Source organism: Corapipo altera, unplaced genomic scaffold (assembly GCF_003945725.1).
Source record: "Corapipo altera isolate COAL_440 unplaced genomic scaffold, ASM394572v1 52, whole genome shotgun sequence".
Taxonomy (NCBI): Eukaryota; Metazoa; Chordata; class Aves; order Passeriformes; family Pipridae; genus Corapipo; species Corapipo altera.
In genome coordinates, this window is record NW_020884930.1 from 2,851,428 (window position 1) to 2,874,284 (window position 22,857).

Sequence of the window (22,857 nt, forward strand, 5' to 3'; positions counted from 1 at the left end):
AAAGGTCAGTCAAAAGGTGCATCAAAAATTTTTAACTGGCCACCGCCGGGCGGTGTAAGTCGCCTCAGGACCCGCAGCTCCCTCCCCGGCCCAAGGAAGTGTCTCCCGCCGCTGCTTCGCCTTCCCATTCCCCCTTCCACCGCGCCAGGTCGGGGCTCCCGTCCTTCCCCCCCTTCCCGGGGAGAGGCGGCGCATCCCGCATCCTGCTGAGGAGAGCGGGCGCGCGGGGCCGCGGCGAGGCCGGGAGGAGGAAGCGGCGCTCTCCCATCCTCTCGTCTCCTCACCCCGCTCGTCCCTCCTCCCTCCCTCCCTCCCGGTGCTGGCGGCGGCTCCTCCTCCCGCGTGTGACCCGCTGCCGCCTGTGAGCGGGGCGGGGGGACGGCGCCGCGCCGGCCCCACTGTGGCGGCGGCGGCTGCAGGAGGCGGAGGAGCGGGATCCGGGGCGCGCTGTCCCCCCGCAGCCTCATCGCTGGGCCCCCCCGGCGCTCCCCATGCCCGTGTGGTGCTGCCGCTGCTCCCTGGCCAGTCACTTCAGGTGAGGCGGCGGCACGGAGCGGGCGGTGGGTCGGGGCGGTCGCAGGGGAGCGGAACGGGCACAGGGGCGGGCGGAGAGCGATGCCGCGGCCTCCGCGGGGCTGCTGCGCTGCCCGGCCCCGCACGGCCCCTCCGCCGAGGGAGGGGATGGCGGCGGCGGGGCCCGGGCGGTCGCGCCGTGACCTTGGGCAGCGCCGGGAGCAGCCGGGCCGGGGGCTGCCCGCGCCTCCCGGGGTGCGCGGTCGCCGCGGGGATGGCAGAGCGGCACGGCCGGGGATGCCGGCCCTGATGGCACCGCGCCGCCTCGGGCACCTGGAAAAAACCCAGCCGTCTGACGGCGTGAAATTCGCTTCCCGAAGTGTCAACTCGAGACCAAATTCAAATTCCGTTTATATAACGAGTTTTTCTGTTAACCGCCCATCACAGTCCGCTTCTTTCTTTTTTTTTTTCTTTTTTTTTTTTTTCTTAAAAGTACGTAGGGGATTCTAGGATCCTTCAAAACTGCTACCTGAAAATGGCACCACTTATTTCAATAACCTGCAGCTATTAGTAGGTATTATTAAATAATTATTATTACCTTTTTCAGATAGGAGAAAAATTGTTATATATATTATGTGATTTTCCTCTTAAAGATTTTTTCACATTAAAAAAAAAAATATTCACGTTTGCACATTTTTAGAATCTAGGCAGTTGACAGAATGTAATTCTCGAGGTTATTTGGTGTGACCAGCATAAGATAAACTGAGCACTAGCGTTGGAAGTGACTCATCTTGTACCCAATTCCATCTCCGCAGGACTAGAGCTATAGATAATTGTACCCAATCCCCACCACTGCAAAGCTGCCTACCATGAGTTTATCAAGATAAAAATTTCTGATATTTTGTGGCTTTCAGTGTTGTTCAGAGGTTAGGAAGATAGTGGCCCCTAACTTAAGGTCTTGCTGGGTTCTGATATGATGCTCTTGCAAAGGAAAAAACATGCTCCTGACAACAGTCCTTTGTATGCACCATAACTGAGAAACTGCTCATTGTATGAGGATGTTTCTGTGCAAAATTACCAGTTTGGTAGTTTGTGATGCACTGAGCTACACAGAAGCAACATTTTTATTGTTAAAAGATTCTTTTGTAGCCTACAGCATTGTGCATATAACCATGAAAGAGGTTTTGACATGTTTCTTTTGGTTTTATATTCCATCTGGCACAGCAAGGATGATAAAACCACACTAAAATGTGCATGCTTCCTTTAAGCCTGTCTTTCAGGTACGGTTGCCTGAGTTAACTCTAAACAAAGGGTGGAAAGTAAAATATTCTACCTATGCCTATCTAAAAGTGGAAGTGAAAAAATCAGTATGATAATTAGATATCCTCTCCCTACCTTCTTCTCATCCTCATCTAACTCATGCTGTTTGTGTGTTAGGCGTCTTCAAGAGCTAATGTGCAGCTGTACTCAAACAGTAAGCATGTACTTTGCAAACGTTTTTTGTTGTACTGCAGGGAATACAGATACCAAGTACTTTCCAAAATAAATGCAACCTTAGAATAGCACCCCGCTCTTTTTAACAAAGACATGGCCATCAGAGAGACGTATTGTGGAGTGTACTAGTGTTGTTGTTACTGTCCAGCTCTGTCTCTAGTTTACTTCAGACTTCCCTGTTGAGGAAACAGAACCTTCAGTACCGTGGGAGTTGAGGCAGTATGGAGTCTACATGGCTTCTTGAAGGCCATGGGAATTAGATCATTGTCTTACGATTTTGGTCCTGTGTAGAAAATAATTCCCGAAATGCTAAAATAGCTTTAAGATATGCAAATTCTTAGGAAATAGATGAGTACTTTTATTTATTGTTAATAATTAAAACTGTTTGTAAAGAAAAAAAATGTTTAGAACTGTTGATTTGGATATTTTTAATTAAAAATTTGTTGCCTTTATTTGGAAGACTTTACTGGTTTTAGTTTGCCTCTGCCTTTCTACCTAAACTGATAGTGTGTTCTGCTTCAATGTCCTGGAAAGGATTCGGAAAAGACTCCTAAATAACTAAAAAGAAAACAGTATAAAACGAGTCTTTGAAGTCTAGAAGCACATTTAGATGGTGAAGAGTTATGAGGGAAACTCAAGTAGATGTTGCTCAGAGAAAGAACTGAGAAATCTAGGAAAATGGCTAGGGATGAAAGCCGTCTGCTGTGCAGGAGCTGACCTGACTGCACGGCCATTCCTCTTGTAAAGGCTTTTCTTTTAACAGTGGTAGGATGGGTTGTGTCTAGGCCTTAAAGGGATCGCTTCACAAGGATCCATCTTCACACCACCGCCAGCTTTAACCAGCATTACTTCTCCCGGAATGGAAATTTGTTGAGGCGAAGTCCTGTGTGCTGCCCAGCCAGCGGGAAGAGGCACGAATACCTTAGCAGCTCCATCAGGCTTTGGCTGGCCTTAATGTTGTGAATTGGCTAGGCAGTGTGTATCTCCTGCTTTGATAAGGATAATGAGGAATGAGTTCTACTGGGTGGGGGATCAAAATAATGCTTGTGGTTATATTTTGGCTTTGTATAAACTGCAATTAGAAATATGCATTTCTACAGAGCCATCTGTGCCTTTTTGTTATCCTTCTGCAGACTTGGTAGGAGAAAGTGGACTTTTAAAAAATCTTCTGTTAGGAAAGCTGTGCTGAAGAGTAAAATTTCGTAGATTGGGTGAAACATATCTGTTTTGGTCTCGATTTTGCCAGTTTCACAGCTCTTAAAGTACAACATCAAAAGCGACTTTGTTTTTGAAGCGAGTGTTCTGACAACAATTCACTGTTTCATTTTAGTTTTCTCCCATCTGTTCTTCTTAATTAGAACGTACAGCAGCACTGAAACCGAGGGACAGCTTTTGAATTCCTTTGTCCAGTATTTTGGTGACAGCCTTGGGAGGAAGATTAAAAGAATGCCTTTAATTGAAGAAACTGTTCTGCCTGGAGACTCCCTCCTTACTCTGCCTGTAGTAATAATAGGTGAGTTTTTTCACTTTTTTAAAGATTCTCTGTCACTGACATTGGCTTTAGACCTGCTGCTTGCAATAATTTATCATTAAATAAGTAATGCTGAGCATCCTTACAGTGAAGATGTTTGTTAGAGTAATACAGTTGTTGTGATTAACAACAATAGCATGAAATTATATTGAGGGACTTGTGGGAGTATATTTGAATTCACGTTGTGCTTTGACAAGATGAGCTGTGTTATTTGGCAGCACATATGGGAGTCTTAATGGAAGAACTGTACTGATTCTAGGGTTTGATTAATGTGATATATCTGCTTCAGGATGCCTGGAGATTGTTGATGGTACACTGCTAGAAATTTTTGGGGTCATGGGACAGTGAAAAGCATAATGTGAAGTGTGTGCTGTGTGTTGGTCAGGTGCTACCCTCTCATTAATTGTCTTTTTCTCTGTTTTATCAATCACTAATGTCTAAGTATTTCCCCATCTTTTCCGAAATGAATCCGAGTCAACTCATCCAGTTTAAAACAGTAAATTGTAGTCTTGATTAAACACTTAAAGGCTAGTACTTGTAAAATGTTGCTGAATGACAGGATAGCAGAGGGAGCAGACTCCATAGGTACATAGCTTAATTCAGGGTGCCAGGGTGATGTGTATTGGACCAAGGTTTTTAAGCAACAGCTGGTCACTAGCTCCTTATCACCATGACTTCATGAGGGGATAAAGAAAAGATCTGGAGTAAAGAAGGTTTTCAGTAATCTAGTCCAAAGCTGTTGGGACTAGAGCAAGGACCGGACCTGCAAACAAGCAGAGATTGTGGAGATTGATATTTCAGCATAATCGTGTTCACAGTAAGTTTCCACAACTTTGAAAGACTGATGTTTCTACAATGCCTGTTCTCAAAGCTCTCTTCATGATAGTTTAAAATAGACTTAAGTGGATGTGACAGACGTGAGTCACTTGATAAGTTCTGCATCATAGTTGAAGAGCAGCGGTTTCCTGGCATTTTGTCAGCCTTAGGATAGGTTTGCCATATGGTTAATGACTCAGTTTTCACTGTTTAGGTTTGCAAATCTGCTTTATGCAAATACCTGCGCTTAACATTTGTTTTGTCTAGAGTGCCTTGCTAGGTGCTGACACCCAACACAGCTGCCTTGACTATTTCTTCTTGAAAAACAAATACATTGCACCAATGCTTTTTCACAGATATATTTGAACCACTGTGCAAGCTGATCTTCTTCACTGGCAGCCTGTTATCACTAATTCATTGTCTCACCAAAGAGCTTTCACAGGGATATAAAAATGATTTGATAATGTAGTAGAAGAGGATGAAAATAGAGTTGTCATGCCCCCCCATACAAACACACTGTGTAGTGGTTTAATAACTTCTGTGCAGTACCTGTCTCTCGGGAAGAAATGGTCCATTCCTTTTGAATGAGTTGGGATTGAAGAGTTTCATGCTGGAGCTGTAAGTTTGGAGCATGTTCTGCAGCTGAACCTTTATCTTTTGTGTTCTTGACAGCGTATCCTCAAGGAAATTTCTTTACCTTGGACACAGTCTGCTCAAAGAATAGGAACTGGGTTTGGATCAGCTCTCTGGATGGTCCCACGGAAGTTGCTAGGGAGCTCAGTGACAGTAATTCACCTTAACATAATCCCACCCTCAATAATTTCCTTGTCTTTTGCTAGCCCTTGTTTTTGCAACCTTTGTTGTCTGTTTGGTTCTTTTTAGTCTTCTCCAGTAGAAATAATCTTTAGCATGACATGCTTGGATATGGAACACATTTTTCCATTGTGGACTAGCTTTGTTTATGCCCCAGTAGGACAAAAAAAAAAGCTAGCTATGCACTTGTAAAAAGACAGAAAATTCTTTACTGTGCGCAAGTTTATAATTCTAAAAACAGTTAAGAATTTACTCAGTCGTGGGAATGCTTCTGGACTATTTGTGTGATTACAGTGTGTTCATAATTTCATATGATTTTGTTATGGGTGGTTTCACTATATTGCTAAGGTTCTCTCACTTCCATCTCATGTGGCAAGTGGGTGACAGGAGGGGCTTGTATCAGCTGTAAGCTTTAAATTCCTGAACTGGAGCATATCCAGCAGATCTTTTTGTGGGAGGACAGAACAGTGTGAGAGTAAGCAAGACCTTTTTCACTGTCTTTAGATTCTTTATTGGCTTTTTTGTAAATAGCAAAATAGAAATTGAAGTGGTTTGGGAAATAATATAGGCAGGATCACCAATATTTAAACCTTCTATTACAGACTTTTGATTTAATTATCTTATAGTATCTACTGATGGAAATCGACAGCTTTCCTAGACAGACTTTTTCCAGTGCTTTATGGCCTTTGCAGTAAACAGGCACTCTAATGCTTTTATTTTTGGGTCCATGTTTGGATACAAAAACTAAATTGTTTGATAGGAGCACTGTGCACTCTCACATGCTCACTTGGATTCTAGGCCTTTGCAGAAAACGTGCTTATGGAAGATTTCTTGTAACTTAACAGTCTTAGCCTTTGAAGAACTCATCTGTAGTGAGCCTGCTTGATTTTCCTGTAGGCCATGGCTGTGACCAGTCTGTGTGCACTGCACTGTAATAAACTATGGGATATTCTGCCACTGAGACCAGATGAGTGTAGGCTGGTGGAGGAGGAAAAAGAGATCCAGGGTATGAAGAGAATGAACAGGGTCTCAGCAAACTCATGGGGGATTTAGGAACTGAGGAATCATAAAAGGCAGAAGATGCAGGCGTTGAAGAAGTGAGATTTTTAACAGGTGATGAGAATAGTGTGTTCAAAGGTGCTGGGGAACAGGAAATGACATGTGAACTCTTGACATCAAGAGCTGAAATGGTTGGAAGTAAGAGCTAATGTCAGACAATGAGTACAAAAAGCATGAATAAATTAGTAACTTAAGCCCAGAATTTGCATAGTGTGTGCTAAATACCATGAGTGCCACTCTAGAAGGCAAACAAAGACAAAATACTGATGAGTGCCTCATTAGGAGAACACTGTGCTTTTCATTCAGTTAATGAGGAAAAGGAGCTATGGAATTAACAATACATAGTCAAATATTTAAATTCTCTATCATAGCACGTACTTTCCTGATTTGTGTTTTGCATAGCTTTCGATATCTGACTTTGCCACAGGAATGTTCCTTCTGTGTTTGCATGTGATAAATATGGTCTCCTACTTTGTTTAATGCTAGTCAAATAAATAGAGATGTTTACTTTATGGTAATGTTATGGTCCTATCTGTTTTATACCTTAGTAACATTTTAAAAATAAGTGTCTATTAAAATTGCAGCAATGCACATGTACAGATTATAAAATGCTACAAAGAGGATAAAGGTGTTTGACTTGATATTATTGCTGAATGATGAATGTGGTCTTACATGAGTTTCTTGTACTTTACCACTTAGTGACTGTATCTGTCTTCACTTAGCATTTATGTTGCTGTTTTGCCATGTCTGTAACTTCTCATCTGACTTCCAGTCTTCAGCTTTCTGCTTATCTCTTTCTTCCTTTCATTTAATGGGCAGACCTGAAGAGCATATACTCTGAATTGTCTTTCTGCTCTGTATTGTACAGTGCCTGTGGGAATACAGAGTTGTAAGATGGTAATAATATTCAGATATCACTGTGATTGACAGGCAGACTGTTATCCATTGGGCCACTTTAACACAAGAATAATGCATTTGACGTACTAAATTATGGAACTCCTTTATATGCATTTTGTTTTGTGATGTAAACAGTCATACAAAGGTTCTTTGTTATCTGGAAAAGATTTTGCTCTGTTTACTTGGAGGACAGTCCTATATAAGGCTTTATTTTACTGCAGGGTTTATAAGATGCTTTGGCTCAGGACAGTATGGCTTTATACTATTCAGTTTTATTTTGTTGCTGTATCTTTTGTGACTTACAAACTATATATTATTGAAATTTTTACTATACCAGTAACTTCTTTCTTTAATAGGAAATGGACCTTCAGGAATTTGTCTTTCTTACCTGCTCTCTGGATACAGGCCATATTTGTCTCCTGAAGCTATACACCCAAACCCCATTCTACATACGAAATTAGAAGAAGCTCGACATCTTTCCATTGTTGATCAAGTAAGCTTTGGTTGCCATCTTATCTGGCTCTTTTCCTACTTCAAGCAGGGTTATGAAACAGTGGGCTTTCTTTAATGACCCTGTTTAAAATGCTTTTGCAGCTTTATTAAGTAGTGCCGTAGACAAGAAAAGGCTTAATATTCTCACTCCACAAAGAATTAGAGCACAGTAAAGCTCAGTAACTGTGTGGCCTCAAAAAACTTTTATCTCTTGCTCTCTTTTTTTCCTACTTGTAAAATAACGAGCAGTATATACCTTCCTCAGTGGCTTGTAACAAATTACATGTAGAGAACTGCAGATGAAAAGAATGGATTATCCAAAAACATTCTGCAGATTGCGTCATGAAGAATCAGCCTATTTACCTAGTCACATTTGTAATGCATTAGTAAGGTATTTTGTTGTTCTGCTAATTGAAATAGAATCAGCTCATGACTATTAGATGCAAACCTGTGGCATGTGGGTGTTTTGGTGGTGTTTTTTGGTTTTACAGTCTTTGTTGTGTTTGTACTGCTTGACAGGAGTGTCTAAAGTTACCACTTGGTCAGTGAACGGCTCATGCAGGAATTGCACCTTTCATGTCCTGGGATGTTTGGGCACTGTCACCAAAGAACACGTGCTGCTAACACACTTCAAATATACTTAGTTCAAATTAAAATCTTCCCAAATACTCCAGTTGTCATTAAGATTTCAATTTTAGTAATATTAGGGGCATATATCCTCTGTTAATGCAATATATTTTTCCTTTAAGAACAGTATGCGTCCTTCAGTGTTTGTGTTGTACTAATAGTTGCTCTTGTTCTGTATTTGTTACCCTTGTATACATCCAGTTTTTCTGCCTGATTTGATAAGTTAAATCTTCTCCAATGTTTTTCACTCCACTTGTCATGTTATCATTGTTTTCTATTCGTTTCACTCTACTTCTGATGGATACTGACAATGCTGTCACTAACTGTATTGACTCCTTTGTGACTAATTTGTTTGAAATACAAACATGGATTTGTGTTTGTAGGGGGTAAGTAGGGATTTGTTTGGTTTTGGATTTTGGAGGGTGTTTTTGTTTCAGTGCTGTGCTGTTTGCATGTAATGTTTACATTAAGTCTCAAGGTCTTTTTTTTGGCAGGAGAGTAAGTTGCCTAAGCTTTTGGCTACAGATGTTTCATGTACTTCATCCTCCCCTGACCCCCTGATATTTTGCCTAATTAGGAAGCTAAACTGTCCCATCTTTGTCAGCAAAAATTGGCCTTATGGCCAATTCTTCCTTCAAATCTCTATTATCTCTCCAAATATTTGCTATTGCATCATTAACTTTTTAGAACATGGATTGTTAATAGATACTGAAATGTGAACATTTTATAAAGTTCTAGAAATTTTTCTCAACATTGCCTGCTTCATAAAGTAATCCTAATTTTAATGTTTAAAAATAATACTTATAATACCTCGATTATTTTAAAATATAGTAAAGTTAGTGTTGGAACTAGCTAAGAGCTGTCAAAGGAGCTTTTCTACTTGATGTTTAAAACTTAATGGTTTTAGATTCCAATTTTGCTTGATCAAAATGGGGCTCCTAAAAATATTAAAAGCAGTCTGGTGTATATATATATATATATATATATATATATATATATATAACTAAGTTGCTCTGATCTCTTAATGTTTGTCCATTGCTTCTTGTTCTACAAAGAATTTCAAACACTGACTTGCCCAAGTATTACTGGTTTATTAATATGTAATTTTTAAATGAGTGAAATGTATTATTCAGAGTTACAGAAGAACTGAATAATAGCAGTTATTCCTGAAAAGTATTTTGATTGAATCTCTACATAAAATACTTATCTCTACTTAAAATGCAACTTGAATTAATTGTGCTCTGTGTTTCAATTCAACTTCTGTATGCCAGAACAGCATGATGAAGAGTAGAAGTTGCATGAACATGTCACATTTTTTTCGTACTTCAGGACCTGGAGTACCTGTCCGAAGGCCTCGAAGGACGCTCTTCAAACCCGGTTGCAGTACTTTTTGATACGTTGCTTCATCCCGATGCTGACTTTGGGTATGACTACCCACCTGTTCTGCACTGGAAGCTGGAACAACATAATTACATTCCCCATATAGTGCTTGGTAAAGGACCACCTGGCGGGGCTTGGCATGTGAGTAAAAATTTCATATCACTTCTGGGCTAACTTGATAACTTTGTGGTTTGGGATTTTTTTTGCTGTCTAATTTTTATTTTTTTTTTTTACTTTCTATTTTTTTACTGTCTTTTACTCTCTGTTTTAGATGGTAATGCCAGTTGTAGTTTCAACTGCTTGTTTACCCAAGCCCAAATATGTTGCAGAAGTAAGAAAGGAAGGAAAAAATTGTCCTTTATTTGGGCATATGACTGCTGTCTTATATTATTATTATATTAAACTAGTTTTTTACTAGTTTAAATTTATTGAATTATAAAATTATAATAAAGAATATTTTCTGTAACCTTTATTCTCTTGTCTGCATTGTTCCCAGATGATTTTATATAAAATCTTGATGTCTTTATATGCTTCTGGTTTCATGTTTTTCTTCCTCTTTTGTGTTTTAAATAATTTGCTTTTAGTTTCCCTTTCACATGCTGTCTCTTTGCTTCCTTCTCTATTAGCTCATGTAGTTGCTCATTCAAACAGTATGTAACTGTAACACAGAAGTAGTTCATCAGTGCTTCATGTAATGTCCTGGTCTTCTGTTGTGTTCTAGTATTTTATTGCTCTAAATGAGTGTACAGTGAGAAGAACTTTTTTGTTTTTTACATAAATGTATGCATTTGAAATGTGTCTGGTTATGCATCTTCATTTTTTCACTACAGTCCATGGAAGGCTCTATGCTAACCATCAGTTTTGGAGACTGGATGGAATTGCCTGGCCTCAGCTTTAAGGAGTGGGCAGCTAGCAAACGCAGGTAGGGATTGCTTAATCTGTTTGGGAATCCTAGTTGCTATAAAAATCCAGATAACATTATTTGAAGAACTGGAAAACATTCAAACTTCACTGTTCACAGGAGGGCTTCTTGTTTTGTTTGTTAAATTGCCTGATGGCACTGGAAATTCTTTTGGTGGTGTGTGCTCTGATGGAAAAAAAATGGACAATGGTCAGGCAGAGTAATTGCTTGTGAGTGCACCGAAAGCATACATACTAGCAGCATTTCACAAAGAGGCACTGTTACTGAAAGCAGTTCTGATCAGAGTTGAGGGAAGATGGAGGAAGGAATTTCAAATCTACAGAAGTATTGCAAGTTCCTCTTTCAACACAGATGCAACAAGTTGCTATGGACACTGGCTTTCTTGTAATTCAGGAAGTTGTACATTTCAGTATTTGCTTTTACAGACAAAGCTGAACAACATCTGAAAAGTTGTTATATATGAATTTTAATTTTAAGAGCATAATTCAGTATTTCACAATGTTATTTTCTGGTAGTAAGTTTCTTGAAAAAAACGAGAAGAAAATTTACTTCAGTCATACAATTAGTTCATAAAAGTCTGTGTCAGCAAATGAACCTAGGAACACTCTATGTAAGCTTTTTCTAAAATTTTAATTTTTCTGACTTTGTTCTATCAATATAAAAGAAATTTTTCTAGTACTGTGTATGGGAAAAGAAGTAGAATTACTTAGGCATATGTCTTTAAGGGCAGACTGTACTCATTTCAGGACACCACTTACAGTGAAGAAACTGTACCTTTGTTCTTTAATTGTTTTCTTAGATAACCAAGTAATCTTGCTTCCTTACTAACTGAAATCCCATAAGCTGCTTATTATCAGAAGCTAATTTGTTTATTTTATAGTTTTTGACAGTGCTAAAACCAGAAATGCTGACCTGTTATACTACAATTAAACAAACATATTTAAAAGAATTGATGCTAGTGAAAATTTCTAGTCATTAGTTTCCTAAGTTTCTTTGTAGGAGGTGTCACACTGTCATGTTATGCTCTTCAATAAATACCTCATGAGGATTTTCACAGTAGTAACCTGAGCATTTAAAAGTACATATGCTATTATTCTGTTAGACTATGAGAATGAGTACTTATTTATAAGATTTTAAGTGTAATTCAATGTCAGTCCTGATGTTCACTGTTGTTTATTTTGCCTTCTTCCTAGAGCTTACTTCTAAAGAAGCATCAAAATTCATGCACTTGTTCCAAATAATTATACTGTCAGCTTATTTTTTTATAAATGAGAATGCAATAAACATGAAAAAAGCATAGATGTAATACCAGGGTTACAGTGCAAAAATGTTTTTTATTGGACACTTCAACATCACAATCCTGTTTGTATTGTTGCAGTAACACTCTTGAGCCATACTTGCTTTATGCATTCATGTGATACGGAAGTACTTCATTTGATACTTAGTGAACTTAGCAAAGGAGAGGTCTTTTGCAAACTATAATGAAAAATACCTGGCTCCAGTAAGGTATTGAACATAGAGTTTCAAAATTAGCACTTAACTATGATATTTTACTAATTACATCCTAAGTAAGTGTATTCTCACTGAGTACAGGTTTAGCCAGTATTGTATTGTTGATAGTTGTGATGTTAAACTGTCTTTATAAAACATTTCCATATGGAGGTACCATGATGCTGCAGAGCTTTGTTATACCTGATTAGTTAATCACCATAGCACTTTACATTGTATAAAGACTTTTAACTATATAAAAACCCACTACCTTATATTGTGTAACAGGAATCAAGACAACAAATAAATCAAATGCATTTAAAGATGCTGAACTCAGTGTCAGTTACACTGACAGATTTAATCCTCATAAATTTGACTTGTCTTGTGGCATGTCATATATGATATTCAGATTACCAATAAGGTCTGTATATTAACTGGAACCATTCAATTTTGTTTCAGAAATATAAAGAGTGATCGAGTAATGCCAGAGGAAATAGCTTGTTATTATAAACACTATGTTAAAGTCATGGGCCTCCAAAAGAATTTCAGAGACAATGTTTACATAACATCAGTGTCCAGACTTTACCGAGGAAAGGATGATGAAGACAGAAGTCAGCGAAATGAAGATATTTCAACACAGCATTTGGAAATGGAAGATGGACAGAAATCACTTACTAAGAGAAACTGGGAAGTCAGAGGTTATCAGCGAGCAACAGATGGTTCTCATGTGCCCTTCTGCCTCTTTGCTGAGAATGTGGCTCTTGCCACAGGAACCTTTGATTCTCCTGGCCGATTACAAGTTGAAGGAGAAGACTTTCCTTTTGTCCTCCATTCCATGTCTGACTTCGGAGCTGCAATCAGCAAAGGAAAGTTACGTGGGAAGGCAGACCCTGTGTTAATTGTGGGTGCTGGACTTACAGCAGCTGATGCAGTACTCTGTGCCTGTAACAACAACATCCCAGTAATCCACGTGTTTCGTAGAAGAGTTACCGATACAAGCCTAATTTTCAAACAGTTACCTAAAAAGCTTTACCCTGAATACCATAAGGTGTATCATATGATGTGTACTCAGTCCCATACTGTGGACTCTAACCAACATTCTGCTTACACTAGTTTCCCTGAACACAACGTACTTTCCTTCAAGCCTGAAATGAAATGTGTTCTTCAGAGTGCCTCTGGACTGAAGAAAATTTTAAAGTTTTCTGTAGCCTTAGTTCTGATAGGTTCTCACCCAAATCTTTTCTTTCTAAAGGACCAAGGACATAGCATAGGTCGTCACTCTAATCAGCCCATCACATGCAAGGGGAATCCTATAGAGATTGATCCATACACTTATGAATGCACTAAAGAAGCCAACCTCTTTGCTCTAGGTCCTCTGGTGGGAGACAACTTTGTACGGTTTTTAAAAGGAGGTGCACTGGGCATTGCACGATGCTTGGCAATAAGACAAAAGAAGAAACATGAATTGATTGAAAGTGGGGATGGAGGAGGTGATGGGGTACCATAAATGAGACATTAGAAATTTTCACATCCAGGATTACAGATGTAGTCTAACAGAACAGTCACTGGCAGCGAAAGTTGATAGCAGTCTCATTTCTGTCATGTGCAAGTAACCTGCGCTTGTATTGCTTGGTAAAGGATGCTGATACTACAATACTTCACCCTTTCAAAATAGAAAAACTTGATCTGCTATTTCAACTTATTTCAACTGGAATTATTTCCAGATAAACAGAAAATGAGACTAGACTAACTTATATTGACCTGCCTGTCATCTGCTCAGCTACGAGAGCAGATTTCCTTGGGAAAAGCAATGCCTACCAGAGTGGCTTTATATTTTAGTGTCCAATGTGACAAAAGCACTCTTACCATGAAATTAAAGTAACTTCTAAAAGCAGAAAGCTTGTTTAGTACAAGGTGATTCTTGGTCCCAAAGCAAATTAAGAGCCTTCTGCTCGAAACAAGGATTCTGTTTATTTGCTACAGTAATACTTGGAATGAGCACTTAGTAAAATGGTTTCTATTGTAAGAACGCTTTCTGTAAGCAAATATTCCTCTATAGTTTTAAGTTATCCTTATAATTGGAATAAAAGAATAAGCATTCCCATTTAATCTTTAACAATGATTTGACACAATTCATTAATGTTTTTTCACACTATGCCTAGAGTTGGTGAATACACAAAGACTACCATGACATGTTCCCCTACAGTGATATGAACATTTCTGAGAATACACATTAACATAAACAGTAATAAAGTACTGATGTAAGTGCTCTTATTACAGTGTCAATATAGTGAATATCTAGTGTACTATCAAAAGTTAAGTACATGAGAAAACTAAAGATTTTTTTGCTTCCTAGCTCAGGAAGGCTGAAGGGGATCACTTGGCTGATGAAGGTGGGCTGGGTGATAGATATTCTCATCTCCTGTTTGACCAAGGATTGTTTTTTTCTCTTTCTTTTTTTATAAAGCAGCACATAATTGTAAAATATTTTATCCTGCAGTTTTTGAAACTTAAGAAAGGGTCATTATCTCACAGCCAGCGAAAAAATAAACCAAACTCAAAACAAACGTGCCATAGTTTCTTTAAATCTTAGAGCTTGTCATGAAAGATAAAGGCAACTTGTACCTACCTCTGAATCCAAGTTTCACCCTTCTGCTCCATTATGTAAGACCTAGATTTCATTTGCTGGGTTTTAGAGTATTTAGTTTATCTAAACACACTCCACCATAGTGAGGTTAATCAGCAGCTAGTTAGAAAAGTGAACTTCCAGAACTCTCAATAGACAAAAGTGCTTGGGTTCAACTGATTTATTACTAAACGTCCAATGTGATGGAATAGATGTTTTTTTGTTTGGGACTTTTTTTGTGTTAAAGAATGTCATGTTAGTTCAAGGTATTGTGTTTGCATGATTAAAAATCTTCATATTAGAGCCTAGACAGATTTAAGAAAGGAAATAAGGCTTAGGCTTTGTGAAACTGCTAGTGCTTGCTGGTTTCCCAGCTATCTTAACTTTCATAAGTTATATATACCTGTATTCAATTCATGCCTGCTTTCTGTGCCTGCTGAATTACAGGGTTCTGTGGCTACTGCAGGCCCTTACGCATCTGAGTAAGTTACTCAGACTTTGGACATAGAAATTGAAGGTACAGTATGTAAGGATTAAACTTACTTACTTTCAGTGAAGTCCAAAGCAATTTATGACATACTACTAATAATAATTTTAGTTTAGAGCCACTTAATAGCATTAAAATAAACACAGAGGAACATTTCCATCAATTTCTGCATTGCCCACGTGGTTGGCTTTAATCATACATTGTCGATACTAGTTATGAAAATTTTTTTTACTGATATTTGAGCTGTTTTTAATTATGCTAAATTCTAGGCTTATTCACTTATTCAATTCTAGGCTTATCTCAAGTCAATTGAGATTCTGTAATTTGCCTTCTTTGGCAGAAGCTGTATATATAGAAACCTATTCTAAACCTGTGATATCTAATAATTTTAACTGAGAATTGGTTACAAGTGCAAAGTACTTGATTATAGAACTTATTGGGACTACACCTGCACTGTGATTAAATTCCTTCAGTTTTGTGTCAATATAAATATCCAAATACAACATACTGTGACATTACTGCTTTTTCATTTGTCATGAGACGTGTAAAATGCCAGCAAAACAAAGGAAGAATTTACTTAAAGAATTAATTTGCAAAAAAGGGAAGAAAGCTTCAAGCAGCCGGATTTCTAGCTGCAGCTGCGAACAAGCTGTGTGTGTTGTAGTGGCAAATTTGTAGCAGAGATCTGTGACCTGTGACTTATTATTACAGATTATTATCTTTCACTGCAGTCTTACGGCACCTTGAGGTTTAATTGCCTTTTTCTTTTTATCAATCTTATCATTTTTGAGATAAAAAGTTGCATGTGAGACTGCTTAGGTGGGCAGAGAAATTTTCTCAGTGTTAATGTTTATTAAGCCGTTATAAAGATACTTTTTTGAACCAAAGCTTTACCAAAAGATCATCCTCTTTCTTCTAGGAATTGCTAGATTTAAAATTGTAGCCAGACTTTCTCACTTTTGTGTTTCTTATTTTGAGAAAAATTTGTGTCTCTCTCCTCTTTGGTATTTTGAGGGACTAAGAGATGCAAAAATTCAAGCTTTGCCTTAAGACAGTTTTACCTAAAGCGCTGCATTTATTGTGAATTAGATGTTGGCACTGAGTTGTTGTCTTTTGGGGAAACACCTTGTTTCTCCGATTTAAAAAAAACACCACAAACATTTGAACTTCTGTGTTTTAATAGTTCCCAGAAAGGAGATTGCTTCTTTCAGCTCTTCTTTCAGTGAGAAAGATAAGCTTTTAAAAATCCTGGATTTTAAAAGGATGCTTCCTACTTAAGCTTTATTAATAAAAAAAGACAGGAAGAATATAATTTAATTTGAATTTAGAGAATTTGTGAAGCTGTCTTAACCCATACTATGTATTTGCTAGTAGGTTAGTGGAAAAACATCTCTTACATTTGGATTTGATTCTTAATGCTGTGACTGTGTTTGAGAGTTAAATTATTGCTAAGATTATTTTAAGTAGTATCCAGCTGTTGAACTGGGACTACGATTTGTCATAGTAGATTTCCTTAACAGTCTTTGTCCTTTCTGGTGCCTCTTTTGATTGAATTCTGCTTAAAACATTTTCCAGAAAGGAGTAAATCTAAGTTTAACTCGGATGAGTAAACGCGGAAATCCTTTTTGCAAGTAATCCAGAGAGTGGTGACAATAACACCAGAATTTTTCTCTCAGGAAAATGTATTGCTTTGGACTAGCAGCCTGGGCTTGCCAGTGAATGCATGGAATGTGTATGGCTGTACACCGAGTAAGGGACACCAAAGTGCATCCCACAGCTCTAGGTCCCTAGTCGGTCCCTAGTCCTCAGCACTTTTGTTGGAGGAGGTGGCTGTAACTTCTTTCTCTCGCAGCTCAAGAACTGTGAAAAGGTTAGAGCTAGAAATGCAGAGTACTTACTCAAAACTGGAGGATTAAGACCCAAACTTAAGAGCCAAGCCTGAGCTGCATATCCAGTTGAAAGAAAAGGCCATTTTTAGGCCAACTGCTCTTGAGAAAGAATGAAAGGGTGTAAAATTTGCAAACTGCTAGTGAGTATTCACTGATGACAAGAATGACGAGTGAGGAATGATGGGAGGAAAGCTGCAAAGAACCTTTGCAATCTGAACTGCAGATGTAGGGGTGCTGAAGTGTGTCCACACAGCTTTGACAGGCTGGTGGTGTCCCATCCTCTTGGGTCAGGATCTGTGTACTGTGACTGCAGAGCTCTGCACCGCAGCTGGTCATCCTACGTGTTGCTGTATGTGTTTAACTGAAGTGCACTGAAATGCAACATACAGACTACAAGCAATTGTATTTGCTCACTGAGCTGTAGGACTGATCAGTAAGGTGGTGTGCCAAGAGATAAGGCTTTGTTGCTCTGCTACCGTATTTTCTACCCTCTAAGAAAGCAAGCAGGTATCTTCATGTTATAACAGGATCTGGGGCTGTACAGTGCTCCCAAACATTTCTAAACAGCAAGACGTAATACACATATGCCTTAAACTCGATTTCATTATTGTCCATGTAGTAATGATTAATTCTAAGTAAGTTATGGAACAAAAAAAATGGAACAAAAAAAGGTTTATACTGTTATATTTTAATTTAGAGTATATTTTAGAGTCTTACAATAACAATGTTCTGTCATAATTTTCCATTCTTATTTTAAGGTGAGAGCAAGTTGGGAGCACTCAACTGAGAGTTTTTTGTACTTCCACCATTTCCCCTTGCCCAACCTGAAAGAAAAGTCATGCTTTGTTTGAAATAACCATAATAGTTGATTCTGTTTAGCAGAAACAATGGAAATTAAAACATCTTTGACAGAGAAAGGAAGGCTTTGGTGGCATTAGGGGTAAAAATTTGAAGTAAGACTTGAATTATAAAGCGCTCTTTTTCTGCAAAAGAGTGTCTGTTACTCTTAGGTGTTTCACTTAATTTCTGAAGCCTGAATTACACAGGGAATTGTGCAGTCAAGGATGAATTTGGTGTAAGGAACAAGGATTATGGGGGGAAAATAATTTATAGTATAATTTAGTCACAGTGAAGCTAAGCACTGTTGTAGAGATAGCTTTGTCTTTGTAGACACTGGAACATTTAATCTCAAGCAAACCTTGAACTTGAGTTCACATTATACCTGTCTGCCTATTAGCTCATTTTATAACTAATGATTTTGTATTTTCAGGGCACATTAAGCCAACTCTTAAAACTTAGTGGTCCTCAGGAGTCATCAAAACCAGGAAACTACTTGTTCTGGAGACTAAATTATTCTAATTTGCACTTTCCCATCTCTTTATTCTGAGATCACTGGCAATGTGTAAGTACCAGCCTATGCTGCCTGCAGTGGATGCTTCAATAAACTAAAATTCAGCTTCATGTTTCTGGACACCCTCTCTAGATTTACATGCCAGCATAAAGAAAATTAACAGCTAGGACTGGTATATATTCACAGAATATTACAGCATCCGGCATTTTTAGGTTCTTTTTTAACTAGGTATATAAAGAAAAAAATAGTCGTCCACAAAGACAAAGCTAGAGACAAGATGAAAGAGGTTTGATACAGTTCCAAGGGATACTCTGAGGAGAGGGAAATGGTTCATTTTTCACCAGTCTGGATGCTAGACCAGCTTCTATGTGAACATCAAGTTATTGCTGTTCATGAACTGATCCTGCTACCTTACATCTCCCTGGCACAATTTACAAAGATCTTGCCTGTTTCTCTCTTAGTCCTGGTATGCTTGTTGTGGAATTCCAGTTCTAAATTAGATAAAGGCTTATATTCATTTACCTATGTGCATGTTCACACACAATGCATCTGAGCTTGGAAACACTATGTAAAAGTCATTTCTGTGTGTGTCAGTGCTTCAGTTTTCTGCTTTTGCTGGAGTATGTTTGGGTTATACTATTTTTTTCTAAGATGAGCAATGTAAATGTGTACAGAACTTTTGCTGTCAGCGGCAAGCAACTCATGAGCAAAATCTCAGCTTTGATTAGACAACAAACATTCCTGAGGTTTGCATGCCAAGCTTGTTTTATCTTCATGTGTGAAAACTGATGGTGGACTGAACGTGCAAAATATTAAAACAGTTTCACCTAGAAGTCAATTATTTTGGTTTTGAGAAGTGGGGAACTAGTAAGTCAAAGGAAAGAACAAACTGGGGAGGAAGAGGCATTCATAAAGCTGCAGTGTTCAGGAAGAGGGAGAAGGCATTGGTTTGCATGGACCTGCTGCTGTAGCCAATGACAGAGATAACAGCAGTCAAGGTTGTGGCAGAGTGGTTTGGGCAGAGAGCTAAAGGAAGTGGCAGGGAAAGTTGCTAGTTAGGGAGATCTGATATTGTGTCGCATTTTTTTTAACTATCTCACTGGAATGTGGTAATGGCTGTCAAAGATTTTAAGAGGAAGAAGAGGAATAATGGTAAGGAATATGGTTCATGTTTTACCACACTTGGCTTGAGTTCTAAGGAGATACCAGAACAACCAGAACACAACTGGAATTTGTGAATGAAACACCAGGTGTGGCCAAATGTGACTAAGGATCAATACAAGAAATGGAACAGAGCAGGTGAAGAAGGTGCAAAACTCCCTCCAGTTTTATGAGAGAGGGAGAAAAACAGGAAAAATAAGGACTGAGAAATCACTTGTATAATATGGACTGGAGAGAGAGGTGGGAGAGGGTTGGAGGTAGGTCTATAGCAGAAGCTTCAGCTACTGTCTCAGGAATTAATATGTGGCATAAAGCCTCTCAGACACATCGGGGGTGAAGGCAATGACCTAGCACTTTAGAGGAAGTTGATGGGGTGGTCAGTGGATGAAAGAAACTGAAGCAAACACATTCCACATATGGGAACTGGTGCAATGATCCACAAGAGGCCAGCCCTGCTGCACCAGCCCCACTGTGGGGACTACAGGTATGAGAAAAAAGGGCAGACTCACAGATATGAATGGACAGAAATAGAAATCAGACTTCAACAGTGAGAATATTGTGGTAGTCTTGCCATAAAAAGGCAGTGGCTTCCCCAGTTGATGTGGGAAAGACGGGAAGTCAGCTGAAACTACTATGAATAAGCAGAAAATTAAGCATGTTGTTCCTGCAGGGATACAGTATCCATCCTTGGTTTTAGTGGTAAATGGAGTAATTCAATCTGCTTTAAACTGTTTTCATCAGCTAAGCTGCTGAATGCAAGACTGTATTTTAAGAGCCTTGCTAATAAAAAGTATATTTAGTTTATATATTGTGTGCATCTCCTTCCTGTGAGCAGTGGCAACAAAGATAATAAATGTTATAAAAAACCCAAACCAAACAAACCCTCAAACGGCATTACACACAAAAATGCAAGAAACGAGATCTGAAGTTTCTGCTCAGATGTATGTTCAGGTGAAAAACATAATTTTGGCAAAATGGTGAGTATGCTTGCAGACTGTGGTTTGTGGCAGATGAGAGAAACCTTAGATACCATCTCTGAGTTACTGAACTTTTTTTAACCTAAAGAAAATAAACACCACACAAGTTCTCTCTGAAAACTGAACTTACTGTTGAAACCACAGAGTACAAGCTCCAGAGTGAAAACAGAGCATACAGCAAAACTTTTGAATTGCAGAATACAAAGTTGAATGCCCTTGCTTGTGCTCAAAGCTTTTGCTTTACCTATAAAACTGTATCTCAATGCACGAGTTTTTCCACTTTCCCATTTCTACTTCTATGATTCTCCCATCCTGCTGTGGGGGAGCATGTGAGTGGCTGCATGGAGCTTGGCTGCCTACTGGAGTTAGCCCACAACAGTATGTTTTATAAAATAAAGGGAACATTAGGTGAAGTTAATGCAATATCTACAGGGGTAAGGCAAATACTGATGTGATTTATTGGATGTTCAGGCTCCCAAGACTTGGATCATGTAATCATGTCCTTTATCATCTACTTCAGAAACTTCAGTAACAGAAGGCCCAAACCAGTAAGCCAAGAAGTATGTTTCCTCTAATGTCTTGACCTGAAAATTGTGACAAAAGTAATTTAAAATGGAAGAAAGACTTCAGAGTTATGAATAGGACCTGAATTTGGAATTACAATTCAAACCATGGCTAAGGGGTAGAGGTTTCCATGTCTAAGTTTTTTGGATGCAAGCATAACTTCATGTTGAAATAGCAGAAGGCTCAAGTGTACTAATGTACAGGCTTCTCATCAACCAGACAGCAGCTGCAATTGGATTACAAACCAAACTATCATCTACTAGGCACCCTCAAGTCAGACCCAAAACAGGAACATAAACTGGGTGTACCTTTACCCAACTGCTGATCCTAGGCTCTTTTTTTTCTCAGCACTACAGTGGAAATCCCCACAATTCTCTACTCTCTAGAGACCACAGAGCTGCCTGTGAAAGACTGCAAAGAAATCTGATGTTGGAAATGTTGATACAGAGAAGACATCTCAAACTAGATCTATGAAGAAATCTACAACGGTTTGTGGATGCTCCCCATCACATCGTGGGATGAGTCCATCAGTCCTGGGACACAGAGTCACACAATATTCTGAATTGGAGGGGCCCCACAAGGATCATCAAGTCCAACTCTTAAATAACTAAATAAACCAGAAAACCTAAATTCAGCTGTCTGGGGAACTGGATTTGAAGAGTCCTAAATCATAAAAAGTGAACAGAAGAGTGCTCTCAGCTATGCCACCAGGGTTGCTTGAACCCTAGCAGACTGCAGGTCTGAGGAGCAAAGGACTTGGCCTTTACTTTCTCATAGAAGGCCTCTGTACATTGTATGTTTTGTCATTTCACCTTGGAAATTCTCAAGTTCTGTTTTTTGCAACTGTAAATACAACCTTTCTGAAGAATCTTGTCCACTGATATTTAATCACAGTAATGAAAAACGTCAGCAGTCTACAAGAGCTGCTCTGTTGGACCAGTGGGTCTTCAACCAGAAAACCTGGAGATTCTCACTGTGACAGCAGAAAAACTCACCTGAGGGTGCAACAAACTGCAGTCAGTCACCACCTCCAGCAAGAATTTCAGCTGCTTAAGAGCAGTCTTTTTAAAGATTTGGACAAGATTTGATGTGCCCTGATGCAAGTTACAATACCAAACTAGTGTTGTGGCTTATTGCATAACTCAGCAGTATTGGTGTGCTGTGTAACAGTCTGGACATCACTGACCAGGTGATCAAAAAGATACCAATTCAGACCTGAGGAAACACTGACTCTTGAAGACTAAATACTTTCTGCATGTTGCAACCATGTTGACTTCAGCATATCTGCTATCTTGATATACACAGATCTCACAGATTTTCAAATCTGATACACAACGGAGCATCTTCAAACAGCTCAGCTCATCTTGCTTGCATGCTCTGAGCTCTTGGCAGAGGAAGTAGTTTTGTTTCTGTGTACTTAAATTCAGTTACATCAACCAAATTACTTCCTCACATAAAGAAGGAGATCCTACCATCCTGCCTCTTGAAATGGATGCAGTGGAGCTACTGTTCATTTTTATCTGCATGTGATCGCTTCATACAGCTGAGTAGAAGTCTGGAAGGGTTTCCTCACTGTACTTCCAGGGGAATTTCTCAAATTGCAAACTCTCAGATCATTAAAATGAGGTCTCGTAACCCAAGAATGTGTAGATGTTTTGAAGCCATATATTCACACAGTGATTGCAAAAAGTAAAGGCACAAGAGAAAGAAATGGGTCAAATAATTAAAATTCCAAACTGGAATGCAATAGCTCTTGAAGACTTTCTCTGG

The 22,857-nt window shown here is 38.9% G+C and overlaps 1 protein-coding gene across 4 annotated transcripts; it reads left to right on the plus strand.

Annotated features, from left to right (window-relative positions):
• The first annotated feature begins 396 nt into the window (after nt 1-396).
• OSGIN2 (oxidative stress induced growth inhibitor family member 2) lies at nt 397-19,694 on the plus strand. Of its 4 annotated transcripts, XR_003530272.1 has the most exons (7): nt 397-535; nt 3,366-3,520; nt 7,480-7,616; nt 9,572-9,763; nt 10,453-10,544; nt 12,492-16,664; nt 16,725-19,694. XR_003530272.1 is itself a non-coding variant. In XM_027659070.1 (6 exons), the coding sequence occupies exons 1-6, from the start codon at nt 492-494 to the stop codon at nt 13,537-13,539; spliced, it is 1,668 nt and encodes a 555-aa protein (XP_027514871.1). In that variant the 5' UTR covers nt 397-491; the 3' UTR covers nt 13,540-19,694. The 4 variants fall into 4 exon arrangements, 3 of the variants coding, with proteins under 3 accessions (XP_027514871.1, XP_027514873.1, XP_027514872.1); XM_027659070.1 differs by having other exon boundaries at nt 12,492-19,694; XM_027659072.1 differs by lacking the exon at nt 397-535 and adding an exon at nt 845-1,087 and having other exon boundaries at nt 12,492-19,694.
• The last annotated feature ends 3,163 nt before the right edge of the window (nt 19,695-22,857 follow it).

What these genes read in the sequence shown, in the direction of transcription:
- OSGIN2 (XM_027659070.1), top strand. Translation starts at nt 492, where the DNA reads ATGCCCGTGTGGTGCTGCCGCTGCTCCCTGGCCAGTCACTTCAG. An exon ending in TCCCTGGCCAGTCACTTCAG is followed by an intron (nt 536 to 3,365) that starts GTGAGGCGGCGG and finishes CTTCTTAATTAG; the next exon opens with AACGTACAGCAGCACTGAAA. An exon ending in ATCTTTCCATTGTTGATCAA is followed by an intron (nt 7,617 to 9,571) that starts GTAAGCTTTGGT and finishes TTCGTACTTCAG; the next exon opens with GACCTGGAGTACCTGTCCGA.